The 19,585-nt window shown below is 38.7% G+C and overlaps 1 protein-coding gene across 1 annotated transcript in view; it reads right to left on the reverse strand.

Moving 5' to 3' along the window:
* The window catches only part of NSF (N-ethylmaleimide sensitive factor, vesicle fusing ATPase), a 147,079-nt gene that overhangs the window by 94,332 nt on the left and 33,162 nt on the right, over positions 1-19,585 (reverse strand). Inside the window, exons 6-8 of the mRNA XM_061144283.1 lie at positions 17,096-17,203; positions 16,695-16,770; positions 14,058-14,213 (exon numbers count right to left, since the gene is read on the reverse strand). Of these exons, the coding sequence (XP_061000266.1) occupies positions 14,058-14,213; positions 16,695-16,770; positions 17,096-17,203 (340 nt within the window). The remainder of the gene's footprint in view (positions 1-14,057; positions 14,214-16,694; positions 16,771-17,095; positions 17,204-19,585) is intronic.

The raw sequence follows: 19,585 nt of genomic DNA on the forward strand, positions 1-19,585 counted from the left end.
TGCACATGTGTCCCCCCATCCTGAACTCCCCCTTCACCTTCCTCCCCACCCCATCCCTCTGGGCTGTCCCAGAGCACCAGTTTTGAGTGCCCTGCTTCATGCATCAAGCTTGCACTGGTCATCTATTTTACATATGATAATATACATGCTTCAATGCTATTCTCTCAAATCATCCCACCCTCGCCTTCTCCCACATAGTCCAAAAGTCTGTTCGATACACTCTTTAATAAAGAAAAAGGTCACAGTATGACCATATGACACTGATCACAATGACCAGTGTATGATTCTATTTAAACAGAAAAACAGACTATACATGAGTAGAGCCAGTCAAAAATACATATGTGTATAAATACCTAAGTAAAATACCTTCCCCCTTCTTTCTGTAGTCCAGTTCCATTTAGGAACAATACAAGAGGTCTTTCCTAGATTAAGAAGGAATCTAAAAGGATCAAGAAAGATTTAGTAACATTTTAAGACAAGGCTCAAGTCTTTATTCATCAGGGCATCTGCTGCTTCCTCATACTGCCTACTTTGCTAATTTGGTTCACAATGTACCTTATACTTTACACAATGCTGCTCTGGGTATGCTGTGTTAGTCCCACATACAACATAAGCATCTTGAGGGCAGGAGTTGGATCTAACTTAAGTGTTCTACAACTGAGTTAATCAAGTTCTTGGTGTTTATTCACTTTCTAAAAACACACTGTGAGCCAGGCACCAGCACAGGAGCAGAACATACATGAGTAACCAAATACACAAGGCCTCTTCCTTCCTGAATTTATCTTAGGCTCATGGCGGGTAGGGGCATGGTGGGGTCTACCTGCCAGTAGGTGACAAGCAATTATGCTACAAGGTAATAATGCACAGAAGAACATGGAATTACTAGAACACCTCGGAGGAGCACTAAAGCCAAAGCAGTCTGTAAAAAGTGACATCAAAGCTGAGGCCTGGAGGATGAACAGGAGGTTGGATTAAAAGATGGTGAAAAAGTACCCTTGGATATTGAGGTAAGAGACAGTAGCATGGCAAATTAGTGGAGCCTAAAATAGCACAAGTTGGCTGGAACCCAGAGCATGGGGGAGGGGGTGCAGGCTGAGAGAGGAGGTGGGAAAGTTTGGCAGGGGCCAGACCACATAAGGCTTGTAAGCCACGGAAGGAGTTAAGGAGAGCTACTAAAGAGTTTTAACCAGTGAAGTGACAGGATCAGACTTGCCTTTTTATAAAAATCGCTCCAGTTACAGTGTGGAGAATGGATTAGAGAAGGGCAAGGCTGAAGGCTTAGGGAGTAATTCAGGCAAGAGATAATGGTGGCCTGAAGGAAGGCAGTGGCAGGAGACGGAGAGAAGTGGACAGATTTGAGATTCAGAAGAGAAGGCAGTACTGACAGGAAATGGGAGGGGAGAGAAAGAGAGAAGTTAAAGAGGGTGCCTAGATTCTCCGCCAGAGCATCGCCTGTGCTATAAAACAGAAGTATGTTTAGGGGAAAGGATGGAGGGGGCAGATGAATGAGTCTGATTGTGCATTTACTGTATATCCATGAGGTAGCCAAGAGGTTATGATGCTAGAAGTCCAGAGCTCTAATTTCAGACTGCGATGGAATATGCATATTTGAGAGTTAGTGGCATAAAGACACTGCTTGAACCTATGGAAATGGATGTGACCAATTTGGAGAACAATTTAAGAGTGAGGAAAGGAGCTCTAAGCCAGACTCCAGGGGAACTGTATTGCAAAGGACACAAAGCAGGCTGAGAAGGGACAGCCAGAGAGATAAAAAGAAGATAAATCCTTGGAGGGAGAGAAACCAAGTTAAGAGGTTATTTCAAAAAAGACTGGTCCATAGTGTGTTTCGTAAATGTGCATAGAGTGACTGAAGCTCGACTTCAATAAATAAATACATCAGCAATTCTTTTTCTCTATCCTCAATAGACTGAAATTACATTCATTTAGCAAATATTTATGCAGAGCAATGCTTCTCAAACTATCTATGCTAAGACCTAGTTTTTTTTTGTTTGTTTTTTTTTTTCTTCTAAGTTTTCAATCCATTGCACCTGGCTTCCCAGGTGGCGCTAGTGGTAAAGAACCTGCCTGCTAATGCAGGAGGCATAAAAAGATACAAGTTCGATCCCTAGAGGGAATCAACACAGGGAACATTTCCTGGAGGAACGCATGGCAACCCACTCCAGTATTCTTGCCTGGAGAATTCCATGGACAGCAAGCTTGCCAGGCTACAGTCCACAGGGTCGCAAAGAGTTGGACCCAACTGAAGCGACTTAGCACGCATGCATCCTCAATTCAGCTTCCAGGGTTTTTTTTCATGGTGATGAATATATGTGCAATGATTATTCTCCACTCCCCCGAGGTCCTCCTGATTTTCTTATTTCTAACATTTTCTCACGGAGACCTGAGTCTCACCTCTAGTTCTGCTACCACAGTAACTAATGACCAAATTCTGCCAATTTCATCTTTGTAATTATTTTCACATCTTTTCTTCCCTTTCCATTCCCACTGTCACCACCTTAACCCAGGTTTCTAGTACTACACAACTGGACAATTATGATCTACTGGTCTCTCACTAACTCATATATCACCTACTCTCGAGAGCAATGCTTTTCATACAGCATAATCACATTAATTATCTAAGACACTAACTTTAATTGCTTTGTTCCCCTGCTGAAAATTCCCCCAATGACTTCCCATTATGATTGTTTATTCAAAATTACATTCATTTGGCAAATATTTATGTAGGGCAATGCTTCTCAAACTATGTTAAGACCTAGTTTTTTCTTCTTCTAAGTTTTCAATCCATTGCAGACCAATGTTTTTGTAAAACTACAATTTAAAAAAGTGCTAATTTTAAATTACTAAAAAAAGTTTCTAAATTCTTATTATCAATTTTGATATTTTTCTCATGATGGACTGGTAACAATGGTTCATGGCTCAGCAATGATCTGTAGACTGTATTCCAAACTGCCTGGGTGTTGCTAATACACGGATAAAAAGACATTACAGTTGCACCCGCAATGCAGGGTGATTCTGCCATTCAAGGGAGACGTTTTTGACTGTCACACAGCAGGAAGGAGGAACGGCTGGCACTGAGTGAACAAAGGCCAGAGATGCTCTTAAACAACCTAAATGAAGAGTACAGCCCCCGCCCCCGACAAAGAATGATCCAGCCTAAAACATCAAAAATGCCAAGGCTGAGAGACTCTGCTTTACAAGTGTAATGCAAATGAATAATTAGAAGAAACTAAGAACAGAGCTCTATTCGAAGTATATATACAAGATGCAGGGGACACATAAGCACCTGAGTCTGCCTGGAAGGTTAAATGGACAGTACTTACCAAAGAAAGTCCTCATCTCCTGACTCATAGCTTTCCAGAACCCAACCACGGCCTAGCTTTCCAACAACAGCGCTGCTAGCCTGGTCAAAGTTGTGAATTCTATACCTTGCTTACTGTCAACTTCCAAGGATACAAACAACCATCCCTTCCCCTCCCCCTACCCAAATCACACAGCATTTAAGGCCTCACTCAAGGGCTGACTACTCCATGAAGTCTTCTGTGATCCTTTCTTTCAAAATTCCTAAAGATTTGCCATCTATACCACTCATTTAGCATTCTATCACATACTGGCTTTTGATACTATTGACATTTCTTAGGTTATATTGTTTAACTGCTAAATAATTATTTGATTTTTACATTCATGTCATCTCTAAGCTGACAGCTCACTAAGAGAGAGCCTCTGACACAATCTCAGCAACCACCCATTTCCTGTAGTATGCTACAAAGAGGGCCAAAAGCACATGAAGCAAGTGGACTAGAGTTATTAGGTAGCAGACACCACAGTCCTACCACCAGTTCTTCACATGTCTTGAGCTCGTGACAATCTGAATATATGAGGTTACTACAAAAGTAATTTATCTACAAACTTTAGTATCTTAGAAAGTTTACTGATTCATAGATTGAGTGCCTATACTTCCTATTACTCCAGGCCAAGGTAAGTCCACAGGTTTTTGCCACATTCAAGTTCCAGAAAATCTACTAGAAATAAGAAAATTAAGGAATCCCAATTGAGACAGTTTCTCCAATCAAATTTTAAAACCCAAACAGATAGTTCTTTATGCTTTCAGTCAAGACACTCACTGCCCAGACAACAATCTGAGGTTTTAGAAAATATCTCTACTCTTAAAAACAAAAATGGTTAAAAGAAGGTGGGGGGAAGGAGTAGAAGCAGGGAAAAAGAGGAGGAGGAGATGAAAAGGAGTATGATGACGAGGAAGGAGGAGGTGGTAGTTTAACTCTTTAGCAGAGGAAGAGAGGGCAAAAAGCTTAAGCAGTTGTCTGACATATAAATGAAAAGGTCAGACTTCCATAGTTATCAACCAGCTCTATATATACTCAATATGCAGAATTCTACCAAATCACTAAAGTACTGGGTAATTTCTGAATGTGAAGACTGTCATTTAAAGTGTGTACAGGAAATAGTAGTGGGTGAGGCCAGACCTATAGACTTGCAGTGCTTTAATAATTCCTCCCTCCCTTTTCACCCCCCAAATCTATTATGTCTAAGCTCTTACAACCTTATATATGTGGAAAGGTTTGTCAATTTCCTTGAGAATTAATTCAGGAAGAAAGGCAAATGTGAAAGTTACATACTCGTCATAGGATATTATCTGACATAAAATCCAAGGCTTTACTGACTACTCGACTCTTAGCTTCATCTCCTCAATATTCAGAGAGGCAACTCAGAATACAGACTCTGAAGCCAGGCATCCTGATTCCCAGTCGTAACGCTGCCAGTTACTAGTTGTATAAGCTCAGTGAGTCATTTGCTTTCCTCTTTTTTCCCCCCTGGTTCCTGGACCAGAGACCCAAGTTCTAATACTAGTTCCACCAGTGACCTGGTTAGTGACCTTGGGCCGCAATTTCTGCACCTATAAGGAGAAGGAGCCAGGGGATGTACTAGATCAGTGGTACTCAACCAAGGGTGATTTTGCCCCAAGGGGACATTTGACAATGTCTTGAGATATTTTCGGTTATCACCACTAGGTTTCAGAGGGACAGTGCTACTTGGCTTCTAGCCGGTAGAGGCCAGAGATGCTGCTGAACATCCTACAATGCACAGGACAGCCAGCACCTCAGGACAAATAATTATCCAGCTCAAAATGTCAACGGTGCCACAACTGAAAAAACCTATGGCTTCAGCTCCCTTGAAGGTCACCTCAGAGGTCCCCTAGAAGTGAGGCTGAAAAGCCCATTTTAATAGTTTTATATCATGGGCTTTCATGAGAAAAGAACAACGTAAAGTTAGTGACATGCACTCTCAGGCCAGATTCAGTCATTGCAGTTCAGTCGCTCAGTCGTGTCTGACTCTTTGCAACCCCATGGACTGCAGCACCCCAGGCTTCCCTGTCCATCACCAACTCGCAGAGCTTGCTCAAAGTCATGTCCATTGAGTCAGTGATGCCATCCAACCTCATCCTCTATTGTCCCCTTCTCCTCCTGACTTCAATCTTTCCCAGCATCAGGGTCTTTCCCAATGAGTCAGTTCTTCACATCAGGTGGCCAAAGTATTGGAGTTTCAGCTTCAGCATCAGTCCTTCCAATGAATATTCGTGATTTCCTTTAGGATAGACTGGTTGAACCTCCTTTCTGTCCAAGGGACTCTCAAGAGTCTCCTCCAACACCACAGTTCTAAAGCATCAATTCTTCGGCGCTCAGCTTTCTTTCTAGTCCAACTCTCACATCCATACATGAATACTGGAAAAACCATAGCCTTGACTAGATAAGACTTTTGTTGGCAAAGTAATGTCTCTGCTTTTTAACACGCTGTCTAGGTTGGTCATAGCTTTTCCTCTAAGGAGCAAGCATCTTTTAATTTCATGGCTGCAGTCACCATCTGCAGTGATTTTGGAGCCCAAAAAATAAAGTCTCTGTTTCCACTGTTTCCCCATCTATTTGCCATGAAGTGATGGGACCAGATGCCATGATCTTTGTTTCCTGAATGTTGAGCTTTAAGCCAACTTTTTCACTCTCCTCTTTCACTTTCATCAAGAGGCCTTTTAGTTCCTCTTCACTTTCTGCCATAAGAGTGGTGTTGTCTGCATATCTGAGGTTATTGATATTTCTCCCTGCAATCTTGATTCCAGCTTGTGCTTCATCCAGCCCAGCGTTTCTCATGATGTACTCTGCATATAAGTTAAATAAGCAGGGTGACAATATACAGCCTTGACATACTCCTTTCCCTATTTGGAACCAGTCTGTTGTTCCATGTCCAGTTCTAACTGTCGCGTCTTGACCTGCATACAGATTTCTCAGGAGATGGGTCAGGTGGTCTGGTATTCCCATCTCTTGAAGAATTTTCCACAGTTTGCTGTGATCCACAGTCAACGGCTTTGGTGTAGTCAATAAAGCAGAAATAGATGTTATTCTGGAACTCTCTTGCTTTTTCGATGATCCAATGGCTGTTGGCAATTTGATCTCTGGTTCCTCTGCCTTTTCTAAAACCAGCTTGAACATCTGGAAGTTCACCATTCACGTATTGCTGAAGCCTGGCTTGGAGAATTTTGAGCATTACTTTGCTAGTGTGACAGATGAGTGCAATTGTGCGGTAGCATGAACATTCTTTGGCATTGCCTTTCTCTGGGATTGGAATGAAAACTGACCTTTTCCAGTCCTGTGGCCACTGCTGAGTTTTCCAAATTTGCTGGCATATTGAGTGCAGCACTTTCACAGCATCATCTTTTAGGATTTAAAATAGTTCAACTGGAATTCCATCAACTCCACTAGTTTTGTTCGTAGTGATGCTTCCTAAGGCCCACTTGACTTCGCATTCCAGGATGTCTGGCTCTAGGTAAGTGATCAAACCATTGTGGTTATCTGGGTCATGAAGATCTTTTCTGTATAGTTCTTCTGTGTATTCTTGCCACCTCTTCTTAACATCTTCTGCTTCTGTTAGGTCCATGCCATGTCTGTCCTTTATTGTGCCCATCTTTGCATGATATGTTCCCTTGGTATCTCTAATTTTCTTGAAAAGATCTCTAGTCTTTCCCATTCTATTGTCTTCCTCTGTTTCTTTGCATTGATCACTGAGGAAGGCTAGACTGACTGAGTTCAAATCCACCACTTACTAGCTATGTATCTTGGACCAGTTACTCAACCTTTAGAGACTCAGTTACTTTTCCATTATATGAGAACAATAGAGTATCTACATCATAATGTTGTTGTGAGGGTTAAATAAGTTAACAGATGTAAAGCATTAAGAAGAGTGCCTGGCCCTATATAATTATCAGCTAACATCACCATTACCACCTGAATACAGAAGGAAAATTGAAAAAAGAAAAAAACAGCAACCATTTTACTTTAGGAGTCACACAAATTAGGTTCCTGAGGGGAAAAGTTTTTAAGACCAAATGGATTTAAGCATGGTTCCTCACATGGCAGACACTCTGCTCTCCCCCAATCCCTTCTCCCACTCCTTCCTCGCTAATGCTTCCGCAGCTGCTTAAAGTCTCTAAAAGTCTCCGGTGCAAATGTTCTCATGGCTGGGAGAGAATACAAGCTACTTGCTCCCCATTCTACAAAAAGTATATCCATTCTATAATGCAAAAATTAACTGGAGGAAGTAGTCTGTTACACATTAAGAAACTGTTTTTGTCTTTCAGTAGAAAAGGATAGGTGTGTCTGCCTATGCTCAGTAAGAGGCTGCCATCAGAGCTCTTGGGATCTAGGCCTGTCTCTGAGCTCTCCTTCTCCACAGAAACTTCACCAGGGAGAGGGACATTCCTGTCCCCCTGCTCCCTTGATGTGCTGTCAGGGGAGCTGCCATGAGATAGAAAGAGCCTATGTGGTTATCTTTTTGTTTTTTAATTACACAAGCAGAAATATCATAGTTAAACATTCAGGGAAGAGGTACACGGAGTGAAAGAACAAAAATCTCTCTTTATGTCCCATCCTCAATTCCCTTTCATGGAAGCAAGCAATTTTTTTTTTCAATTTAATGTGAGTGCATATTGACTTTTCTAATAGCATTTACTTTAGTATGTTTAATTATTAAACCATATCTGTACATTTACAGCTATATCATTTTAAGATTTGTTTCACTGTATTCCACAGTAGGTTGGGAAAGATGCAGTCTAATTTATTTAATCATTTCCTCACTGGCGGACATTTAGGTAAAAACTTCAGACTTCAACTTCATAGTGATCCAACTGCTGATTTGTAAGTAACTCAATTGTAGTTGCCAGCAAATAAAATCCACTGGTGATTCTATAGATAGTTCTGCCTCCCTCAAAGAAAGAAATCATTCTAAAAGTCTATTTATAAATTTAAAATGCCAACTGAATTTACATATAATTTGACTCTGAGATATAAGCATAACTATAACATTTATATTCAAATGTAAATAAGCTTAACTTAAAAAATTAAAACCAATGAAAATTTAATTTTAGGTTAAAATTTTCAAAAAGCATATAAAAAGGCACCCATAATATTTTCTTAGGGAGTCTGTTTTATCTTTATATCCTGCTCTACAGTTTCTGAAAATCACATGGTCATAAGGTCATTTTCTTCTTCTAATTAAAAAAATAAAAGATAAATTCCCCAACCTGAAGTTAGAATTAGCAAATTAGTAAATTACCACATTCTTCATATTCAAGTGTCATCTATAAGTACTCCATGGAGAAGCAGAAGGGGTGAGTTCTGCATCTCTAACTAGTGAGCAATTGCTTTCTTTTCCTTTCCTAATAAATTACAGGCAGACTGGAACAGATGTCAGGTTGGCATTCAAAACCTAAAATATAGCTGAAAAGCAAGTTATGACTAATACAAGGAAAAAAGATGAATGTCAGAAAGCTTCATTTTTTTTTTTTTTTTTTTTTCAAATTTCAGATAAGCTCTTTAGCCTTAGGGTTCCTTTTACAGAGCCCTAGAGTTCGGCAAGATGTCTTAACCCCCATTTAAATTGCAATCTCTCCTCATGTGTGGGGGTGTGAAAATGCATTTTAAGAGTGTCAGTGTTTATGTTAATCTTAGCAAAAACTCCCTCTCTCCCAAATACAGCATGGACAAAACCTCAGCGCCCTTTCTTCCACTGTATTTTATTTGCACTGTTTTTAGCATGTGAAAGATGTCTGCATGTGATTGAAAGGCTCCTTATCTTCTTGGCAGCTGACTTGGTAGAGTAACTGCAGTTTCACTGGTGATATCAGAAAAAAGCTGCTTTCCTCTAAAATTTCAAAAGAGACCTTAAAAATACAGATTGAAAATGGTCTTAGAGATGGAGGCAGAGAAAGGAGACAAGGAAGAACACAGTGTCAGTTTCAAAGAAAGGGGGTACAAGATGCTAACTATTGGCTTTACTCCCCGCGGGGTGGCCTGCATTTCTATCACATAGTGCTGGTTCTCAGCTGTGTCCAACTCTGCGAGCACATGCACTGTAGTCCACCAGGCCCCTCTGTCCATGGGATTTTCCAGACAAGAATAGTGGAGTGGGTTGCCATTTTCTATTCCAGGGGCTCTTCCCGACCCAGGGATCCACCCTGTGTCTCCACGGTCTCCTGCATTGGCAGACGGATTCTTTTACCACTGAGCCACTTGGGAAGCCCAACTACAAGGTATAGGTCCACCCAAGGACAGGATGAGGCTTGAGGCCTTTAAGTCACTACACTCTTTTCCTTCCAGCTCTGAAACAGATAACTTCTGCCAAAGCCACTTTGCTTGATGCATGTGAACTTAGTCCTAAAATTATATTAAGAGACAGTAATTCTTTAACAATTATTTCACTGTTCTTTGAAAAAAAAGTTGCTGTTTTTGCTCTGACATTTATGGTATAGAGGTACCTGCCAGGGATGCCAAAAAAGGAGTTTCTTTCTGCAAACTATCTTTTCCAACCAAAGAGCTACAATGAGAATGGAGGTGACCCTGTGCCCAGAGCACTCTCTGCACAATCGCACACCGGGCAGTGAGCGTGGTGAAGGGCTGAACAGGGGGCACAAGGGCGTTCCACTGAAACCTCGGTTGACGCAAGGGCTGCACCCTTTATTCACCCTCACTTACCGAGGCTGGTTTCTGATGCCCAGGTTTCTATCTTGGGCCCCGAAAGGTACTTCTATTATCCTACAGAGTAAGGATTTAAGCCTAACTAAACGGCTAACACTGTAGGCGCTGGAGAACATTCTAACTAAGAGGCTGTTGGGTACCTGCTAAGTGCAAACTTTAGCTCTAGTTTTCCTTGCTAATGCTTTCACATGCTTTCTAGGAAGAGCAGCCCCATGTGGGTTTTGGGGTGAGTCCAACTGCTCCAGACAAGGGAAAAGTAAACAGTTAGAGTGATTGAAACAAGAACAACAGAAGTCAAAGTACATTCCCCCAAAGTAACTCCTTTTCCTAATTCTACAAATGACCTTTTTTCCACTCTCTGTGGGGCTGGTTGTATGTGACCTCTTTTCCCCTTAAAGACCTTCCTTGACTTTAATTCTATATTAAAAAAAATATTTTAACAGGGGCTTCCCTGATGGTTCAGCAGTAAAGAATCCACCTGCAAATGCAGGAGACATGAACTGGATGCCTGAATCGGGAAGATCCCACATGCCTTGAAACAACTAAGCCCATGCGCCACAACTATTAAGCCCGCACTCTAGGGCACAGGAGCTGCAACTACTGAAGGCTGGATTCCCTAGAGCGCGTGCTCAGCAACAACAGAAGCCCCTGCAATGAGAGGCCCACGCACCGCAACTTGAGAGTGGCCCCCACTCACTACAAGAGAAAAGCCCATGAAGATTCAGCAGAGCCAAAAATGAAGAAGTAAAAATTTTAAAAGATTCTCTCTTAAAATACTATAGCAAAAACAGGAAGGTGTATACTACGTACTTGAAAGTATTTCAAGAGAAAAACTAACATGTGGGAAACTCTGAGACACTTATTTCATGTCTATTACATTATCTGATCCCTATTTTTTCTGCATAATTGTGTGCCTCTGGTTAATTCTTTAGTCTCTCTGTATCTCATCAGCAAAATTCTGTATGTATCTAAACTATATATGCAATTTTGAAAAGCAACATGAAGTTTTACAGGCAAGAGGAAAGAACTATATTACCTAGAAGCATAATTATCAGTCTCATAAACACAATGACAGAAGAGAATTCTAAATTTATCACTTTGTAAACTTGAAACCTTGATATATAGGCAAGAAGATCCATTTAGTTAAGATTCCTGTTTACAAAGTAGACGTAACTCTAGATTCCATGGTAAAGACAATGATTTGGTCTCAAGCCAAAATAAAAATGTTCCCTGTTTAAATAAAACAAAACAGTCTCAACCTACATTAATTATTCTTTTCTAATCCCTATTTTTTTCATTTGAACTGATTTAACCAGTCATATCCATGTCCAGTGAGATCCCACACAGGTTGACTATTTAGTTAACAAAAAATGAAAGAAAAAAATCAGCCAATTCTGTTCCCACTTGGCAGGGTAAAAGAACACAGTGTATACATAAAAAAGATGCATGTAATGCTAAAGTAAATGTAGCAATTTGTACTTTTTATATGCCTTTATCAAAGCCTAATGAGAACTTTCTAACCACATTGTACTCAGAAGGCAATGAAACTTTGCTACTATGTAATTCCTCCAAAATTCAAATGAGAAAAGAAGCCTCTACAGGAAAATAAGGAATAATACATGCACAGGAAGAGATTTCCTTCTCAGCCGTTTCACCACTAAAAAAGCAGCGCAAGGACATGAGGAGTCTTCACTCAGAGTAAAGGAGAAAGTCTCTCAGTTCAGCTCAAACACCAAGGTACCTTAAGACTTACTGCCTCCCCCCACCCCGTTTTTTTTCATTTTTTAAATGGAACATAATTGCTTTACAGTGTTGTTAGTTTCTGCTATATAACAATGTAAATCAGCTCTATATATACATATATCCCCTCCCTCTTGAGCCTCCCTCCCACCCCAATTTATTATCTTTTAAGTCAAATTGACAACACATGCTTCTTGATGACAAAAAGCCATAAAGATAAAAAAAGTATTACTTTTTTAAGACAACTCATGTATGCCTAAGTAAATCAGTAAAAATATTAGAAAAATAAATCCATAAAAAAGGTAATGGGTAGTAGTACTAACAAACAAAACTGAAATTCAAGGTCCTTGGTCAAAAAGCACGTTAACAACAAAAAGCATACGGTACAACTCAACTGATTTCAATGTGGACTGCAGAAACAGGCTAAAGTCACTCAGAAGTTCCAAATCTGTTTTGATTTCATTTCAAACTCTTCAAGAGCTGACAGAGTCACAAACCAACAGAAATGGGCTTACTTCTTTATAGGTTGTTCTCTCAACCTCAGAGAGAGGCCCTAAAGAGCAAGATTTGGACAATGCACAAACAGGAAACTAGTATCTGAATCCTCGTAAGCATTTAAACCATGAGAAAATATTTTAATATAGTTAAAAGATATAACGTATAGAAGCAGCTATTTTTCTACTTGTTGGCTGTAGAGGGGTGGTGGTTTACTCGCTAAGTCGTATCTGACTCTTGTGACCCCATGTACTGTAGCCCTCCAGGCTCCTCTGTCCATAGACTTTCCCAGGCATGAATACTGGAGTGGGTTGCCATTCCTTTCTCCAGGGGATCTTTCCAACCTAGGAACCGAACCCACATCTGCTGCATGGCAGGCAGATTCTTTACCGCTGAGACACCAGGGGGAGTTTAAATGTTCAAAGACACAATCATCATACTCTCTGTATGGTGCTCGGGCTTGAAAATGAGTAAAGAGATATTGCACAAGAATAACTTAGAACATTTGGAATCACCCTTTAATCTCTGCTTATACCTCAAACATACTTAAGCAATATTTCCATGTCTTTAAAGTTTTATGGATTTACTGTGCCTCAAAATACACATTACCAAGGTAGCGAACTATCACATTTTAAACCATTTTCCAAATTAAAATTCTGTTTTTTTATGGACTTGGCCTTTGTGTCTTTCAGATAAAAAAAAGTATGTTATTGCCATTTCAAGGTGTATAAAACTCAGGTGATGAGGGTCTCTGTCATTTTCTCTTAATCCAATTTCAAACTCGACCTTTAGCCAGTGAACAGGTGTGTGCCGTGTGTAACTTATCGGAGTGAGCGACCAGGCCAAAAGGCTACCAACAATAGGAGGCTGACAGAACCAAGCACTTAGTGCCTAGAAAGTAGTGCTCAGCTCCACCATGATGAATATACTCTTATCTCCCAGTAGCAATTTAAAGATAAAGAATGATGGAGGTGAAGGGAGTAATATATTTGTATTCCTTCAGTTTTTTTGGATACAGTTTTTAACACGAATAGTCTGCCAGAAGCTGTTATGGTATAAATTCCTTCCTCAGATATTCTGTAGCTAACATTCCAATCCAATGTATGATATGCATATGAAAACAGTCAGCACAGCATTCCCACCAGGGCAAATAAAGCCATTTCACACACAGATAAATTAAATAAACCTTCAAGAAAAAAGTGATAAATGACTAGTGCATTTCTTTGTATGCAATGTGGAAATTCCTATGTATATTCTGCATTTGTCCTTTTGCATAAATTTACAACATGCCAAGTATCCATTTACCAGGTATGAAGATGTATTAACTGGGTAATACAATTTAGAAAAAAAGCAACAGCTAATATTAGAACAGTATCCATAGTCTAATAGATAATGACTATTCGGCATGGTAAATCTGACCTTTACTGAATCTTTAGAGTCAGATGACATTTCTAAATAGGCCCTGTTTTAAAAAATTCATAAATATAATGAAATTTCTAAATATGTCCTATAGAGAAATATACTTGGATAAATAAATTAAATCAAGCAACCACAATTATTTTTATGATTTTCCCATAAAATTAAAATGTAGTTTTAAAAATCTTTAAAAGTTTTTTTAAGCTTTTTTAAAAGGGGAAGAAACAGTTTGAAACAGTTTGTCAGGCCTGAAAGTTAATTTCAAAACATTACTGAAAACAGATTTTATCACATCCAATTTTCTAAAACAGTATAAGATTTTATCCAATTTTTCTTTTTAAAACTCACCCATTTGTTCCACAATCTCTGGAGGAAATACTCTGGAAGCAAATGCTCGTCGAAAAATATCTGAAAACTCCTTGTCCAGACCTCCTATTCCCATTTTTTCAAAGTTCCAGTCAGGATTGATGATAGACTGGCGATTTTCCTTGGTTTTAGCTTTGCCTATTTCAAACAAAGATAATCAAATGTGAGAGAAGAACTTCACCACTAAGTGTAAAAAGACAGTCAGAACTCCCTGGGCATCCTCAGTGAATCAAGAAAAGCTATCAAACATGAAAACACCTTCCTCGCTGATTTTTTAAGAAGGATGAGTTTTGTTATATTTGCTAGTTTGCCTGGTCCCCATTTAGGGTCAGCAAAACTTTCAAAATGACTGGCTCAACTATGCTGTAGTCAATCCATGGAGCTTGGTCTTATTGACCTCTAACTCCTAATCAAGTTAACTAACTTGGTTGATTAGAAGAAACACCATGTGCATATCTGATGAAGAAAACACTAGTTGCCAGAAATGCAACTGAAATCTAGCAGTCCCTCAAGGCTCCTAAAGTAATATTTAAAAATACATATATGTATCTAAATTAAGTATATAATCAGCAATTTAATTCTTCAGCTTGAAAAGATGTATGAAGTTTAAAGTCTTATTTGCTTTTTCTTCATTTGCACAATAATCTAAAATTATCCTAAAGTCTTCGATCATTTCAAAATTCATGTTTTCAAATTCTTTCACAAACAAGAAAATTATCTAACTTAAATGTCATAGTGCCCCCTAAAGTAACTCAAGAGAACCACACCCTCTCTCTCAAACACAAAGAATAAAAGTGCCTTAGTACAGTCCACATAAACAAAAAAAAGAAAGAATTATAGTTTTCTTTTAATTAGGGAATAACAGGTCACATCAGAAAAAGTTTACCCTAGATGCTAACTGTATGGTTAGGATTTTGTGGACTTAACACTTCCTTTATGAAGTAACCAAAAATACTTTTCTTACACTCTACTTCCCTCTTGTGGCCAAATTATATAATTTTACTTTCAAATGGAGGGGGGAAACTATTAATCACCTTTAGAAATTACCTCCATTGTATGAAAGTCATGCAACTCTTGGGATAATATACCATATAACACACAAAGAAATCACTCCAGAAACATACTGAATCAACAACAGTAGATTATGATATATCCTAATTATGATCAAACCTGAGTCTCCTACTTGGTAGGTGGATTCTTTAGCCACCAGGGAGGCCATAAAATAATATATTAGTCATTAAAAACAATACTGTACAAGTATATTTATAAGATGCTTAAAATATGTTAAGCAAAAAGAACTATAAAACAGTATGAAGATACAATCAAATTTTTTAAATTTTAGAGTGAGCTGTTTTTGAGTGCTTATTCATATTTCATGAAATAAATATTTTACAGTTGAGAAACAATAAAAGAGTAATGATAACTTATGGCTCTGGAGAAAAGGACACACATTCAAATTTAAATGACTTTGGATATAATAGTGTGTAACCACTGAAAATCCTCTACCTTGTACCAGGATAGACACCAACATAGGTAAATACAGTTAATGGCATCATTATGCTGATGAGTTACTATTTTTAGAGCCCAATCCACATTATTTTAATATAATAAAAGTGGGGTTAACGTACAAGAGTAGGACTGAACTATGGATCTGCTGGAAAGACTTTTTTTACCTGTATATTGATCATTTAACTCAGTCACTAATGGGAATAATGCTAGTATCACATTTAACACACAACTAGCTGAGGGACATTCTACAAAATACATGACCAGCTCTCATGGTCATGAAAAGACAGTGAAAGTCTGAGGAACTGTCAGAGACTGGAGAAGACCATGGAGACTAAACCACTAAATGCAACATGGAATTCCAAGTTAGACCCTGGAACAGAAAAAGGACATAATGAAAAAACTGATGAAATCCAAATAAAGTCTCTAGTTTAGTTAGCAGCAATGGAAACATGTTAATCTAGTTTTGGAAAAGTGTACTATGGTTACTTAAGAGGTACCAACACAGGAAGCTGGTTAAGGGTATACAGGAACTTTCTGAATATTTTTTATGAATCTTCTGTCAGCGTACACATATTTATTAAAAGTTTAAAAATTAATTTTTATCTGTCTTTTCCCTTATTTTTAGTGAGGTTACTAGGAAATTTAAAATGACATACACGGCTCACATTATATTTCTATTGGACAAAATTGATCCAGTGAAGGTTTTAAATTTTTTCTACATCAGTATATCTGAAAGATACGAAATACTCCATGATTCTGTGATAAGCCTTTTCAAGGCAAGTATCTCTATTCTCTCTCCCTGTTTAATCACTGTAGTTGGGTCACGTATTGTTAACAGATGTGCTGTGTTTAGTCGCTCAGTCATGTCCGACTCTCTGCAACCCCATAGCCTGTAGCCCACCAGGTTCCTCTGTCCATGGGGATTCTCCAGGCAAGAATACTACAGTGGGTTGTCATGCCCTCCTCCAGGGGATCTTCCCAACCCAGGGATCGAACCCAGGTCTCCCACATTGCAGATGGATTCTTTACTGTCTGAGCCCACCAGGGAAGCCCATTATTAACAGATGGCCCCACTTTATTCAGAATCTTCTAAAAAACTGTAAATCTTACCAATAAGATTGAGTGATGAATTTTCTGCTTTTTCAAATGCAACCTGGCTGTTTCCAACAACCAGCCCTATTTCAATCTATAAAGACAGACAATAATTAGTAGTTAGTCCTACAGCAGATTTCTGGACTTCTCAAAGCAAGGTGAAAAACAAAAGAGAAATGAAGTCTCCATGAGCAAAGCAAATTTTTCAAACTATCAGCTATTTCAAATTACTATTAGATCTTCACATAAGTCTGTTTTATACTATATTTTAATAACAATGCTGGCTTTAAAGGCAATTTTTCCCTACTATCTTAAAAGAGTACATAATATAAAAGAAATCACTGAGGTAGAGAATGGCTAGGAAAGTTATATTCATTTGCACGATGCACATCATACAGATGATCAGAAATAAAACATACCTTCTGTCTTTTACCAGTTGCAGGCTCTCCCTTGAGGATACTGGGATCCATGGCTTCAATGTCTTTGACCAGTAAGCCAAAAAGCTTCTCATTGAAGCTAAATACAAGCTATATAGAAAAGACAGGGGAAAAAAAATCACTTCATGATATAATGGTTTGATTTTCACATCATTGCCAATGTTTTTCAAACACAGGCAAGCAGCTTTCTCAGCTCACTCTTCTCCACAAGGCAAACTACCCACATAGCAAAGGAACTAACACTTACTGAGTATCTGCTCTGTGCCAAACATACATTACAGGATGTTCTGTAATTAATACTCACTAACTCTTCTGCAAAAAATCAGTCCTATTTTACCAGGAAGGATGCTCACATTCAGAGAGGAGTTAAATGGGACCTAGAGTCACAGCAAATGACAATGCCAGGATGCAAGCCTTGGTTGTGTGCCTCTAACATCATGCTTTTCTACAGTCAGTACAAAGTGCCTTCAAGTGCAGGGACAGCTTCTGAATGCTCATTCACTCACCAAATATTTATTAAGTGCCTTCTACAAGCTAGGCCCTCTTCGGGATACCAGGGTATAACAAAAATGCAATAAACAAGGCTGACTGTCAATCCTGCCACCACTAATTACCAAGAATGGGAATAAATACTAAGAAGAATGATTTGAGATATTTATTCTTTCTCTGTATTATGGAGGATTTTCTTTTGTGGGTTTGTTTGTTTGCATGTCACTGGGTTTTAAATTATTACAAATACCAAGGCATTTTCTATTAAAATACAAAAGCTAAAGGAGAAGGTAAAAACAAGGAAATTTTAGTTAGGCAATTTGAGCACAACTCTCAGAAAGTGTAGGAATCCAGAAGGACTACGGTGAAGCCCAAAAAGCAATGGGCAGGTAAGTCAACAAATCATCAGCTACCTATCATCCTGGGGAGCCTCCTCAATCCATCTAATTCCAAGTAGCTGCCCAGCGGATCTCTAGTGCATCATCCCATTTGACTGACATTAACAGGACATGGCATTTCTTTCTTATTTTCTGTCTTTCCCAACTAGAAAGGAAGCTCTACAAAGGTAGGAAATGTGTCTGCTTTATTCACCAAAGATCTACAGGGCCTAAAATAGTATTTACTGAACTCATACTAAGTGTTCAATAAGTATTTGTTAATGAATGGATCAACTGACTAGCAGGTTCTTGTCTCAGCTATACAGGGCAGCTCACAGATCGTCTCTGGACCTAAATAAAATTCCTCATGTGCAAAATGAGGAGGTTAGACAAGATAACCTCTAAGGTTCATTTCAATTCCAGTACTCTTAAAAACAATAATAAGTGTTCTGTGTCCTTTTCCTGTCTATCAGTAACTCAAGTTTCCAATTGTGAAAGTTTGATATGATGATATATGGGTTAACCAAATCCTTAAGAGTCTTGTCTTTCCAAGTAATGACACTACACTCATTTCCCTCAGGTCCCTCCTCCTGCCATTTCTCCCATTTTACAGGCCTTCCCACAGGAGACACACAAGGACAGTCTATGTAACTCAAGAGATCAGAACACTATAAAGCTGGAATTTTCAAACTTTTTGACCTCAGAATCCTTTTACATTCCTAAACTCCCAAATTTGGTTTATATGGATTGTAATCTGTTGATATTCACTGTATTAGAAATCAGAACAAGAAACTTTATTAATTAAAAAAAAATAAAGTACATTTATATATTAACACAAATAACATATTTATAATTTATTTTAAAGTATTTCCATTTCCCAAGGTATAAAACATAAGTGGGAAGAGTGGCACTGTGACATTTCTGCAAATCTCTAATTTCTTGCTTAATGGAAGACCACTGGGCATTCATGTTTGCTTCAGCAGGCAGTGTAACTATGCTAGTACCCATCATGTGGCCTGCACAACTCCACTTGTGAGAGAATAAGAGGAAATGGGCACATAACATCCTTTTTAAAAAATGTTTTGATATTAGATTTGACCTCACAAACCCCCTGAAAGGGCCTCAAGGCCATAGTTTGAGCACAGCTGCTATGGAGCAATGGTAGGAGGAAGGAGTTAATGATTCAGAAGTCACAGAAAGAGACAAATGGAATGGTAAGGTCAAAAGAGCAGAGATTGTTTATGTAGAAAAACAAATAATAATTTATGAACTCACACATTTCTTAGGTAAAATTAAAAAAAAAAAAAAAACCACACAGAATTTCTTCTTAGGAGACCAAACAATGTACTAACTGAAGTCCAAAGAAGGGAGCAATATAAACAGGATCATCTTTTTCCTTTATTCTATTGGACTATAGTTGACTTACCCTGTTGCATTAGCTTCAAGTGTACGGCCAAGTGATTCAATTATACACATATTCATTCTATTTTAGATTCTTTTCTCATATTGGTTACTACAAAATATTGCGTAGAGTTCCCTGTGCTATACAGTAGGTCTCTGTTGGTTATCTATTTTCTATATAGTAGTGTGTGTGTGTGTGTGTTCA

The sequence above is a fragment of the Dama dama genome, chromosome 5, assembly GCF_033118175.1.
Source record: "Dama dama isolate Ldn47 chromosome 5, ASM3311817v1, whole genome shotgun sequence".
NCBI lineage: Eukaryota > Metazoa > Chordata > Mammalia > Artiodactyla > Cervidae > Dama > Dama dama.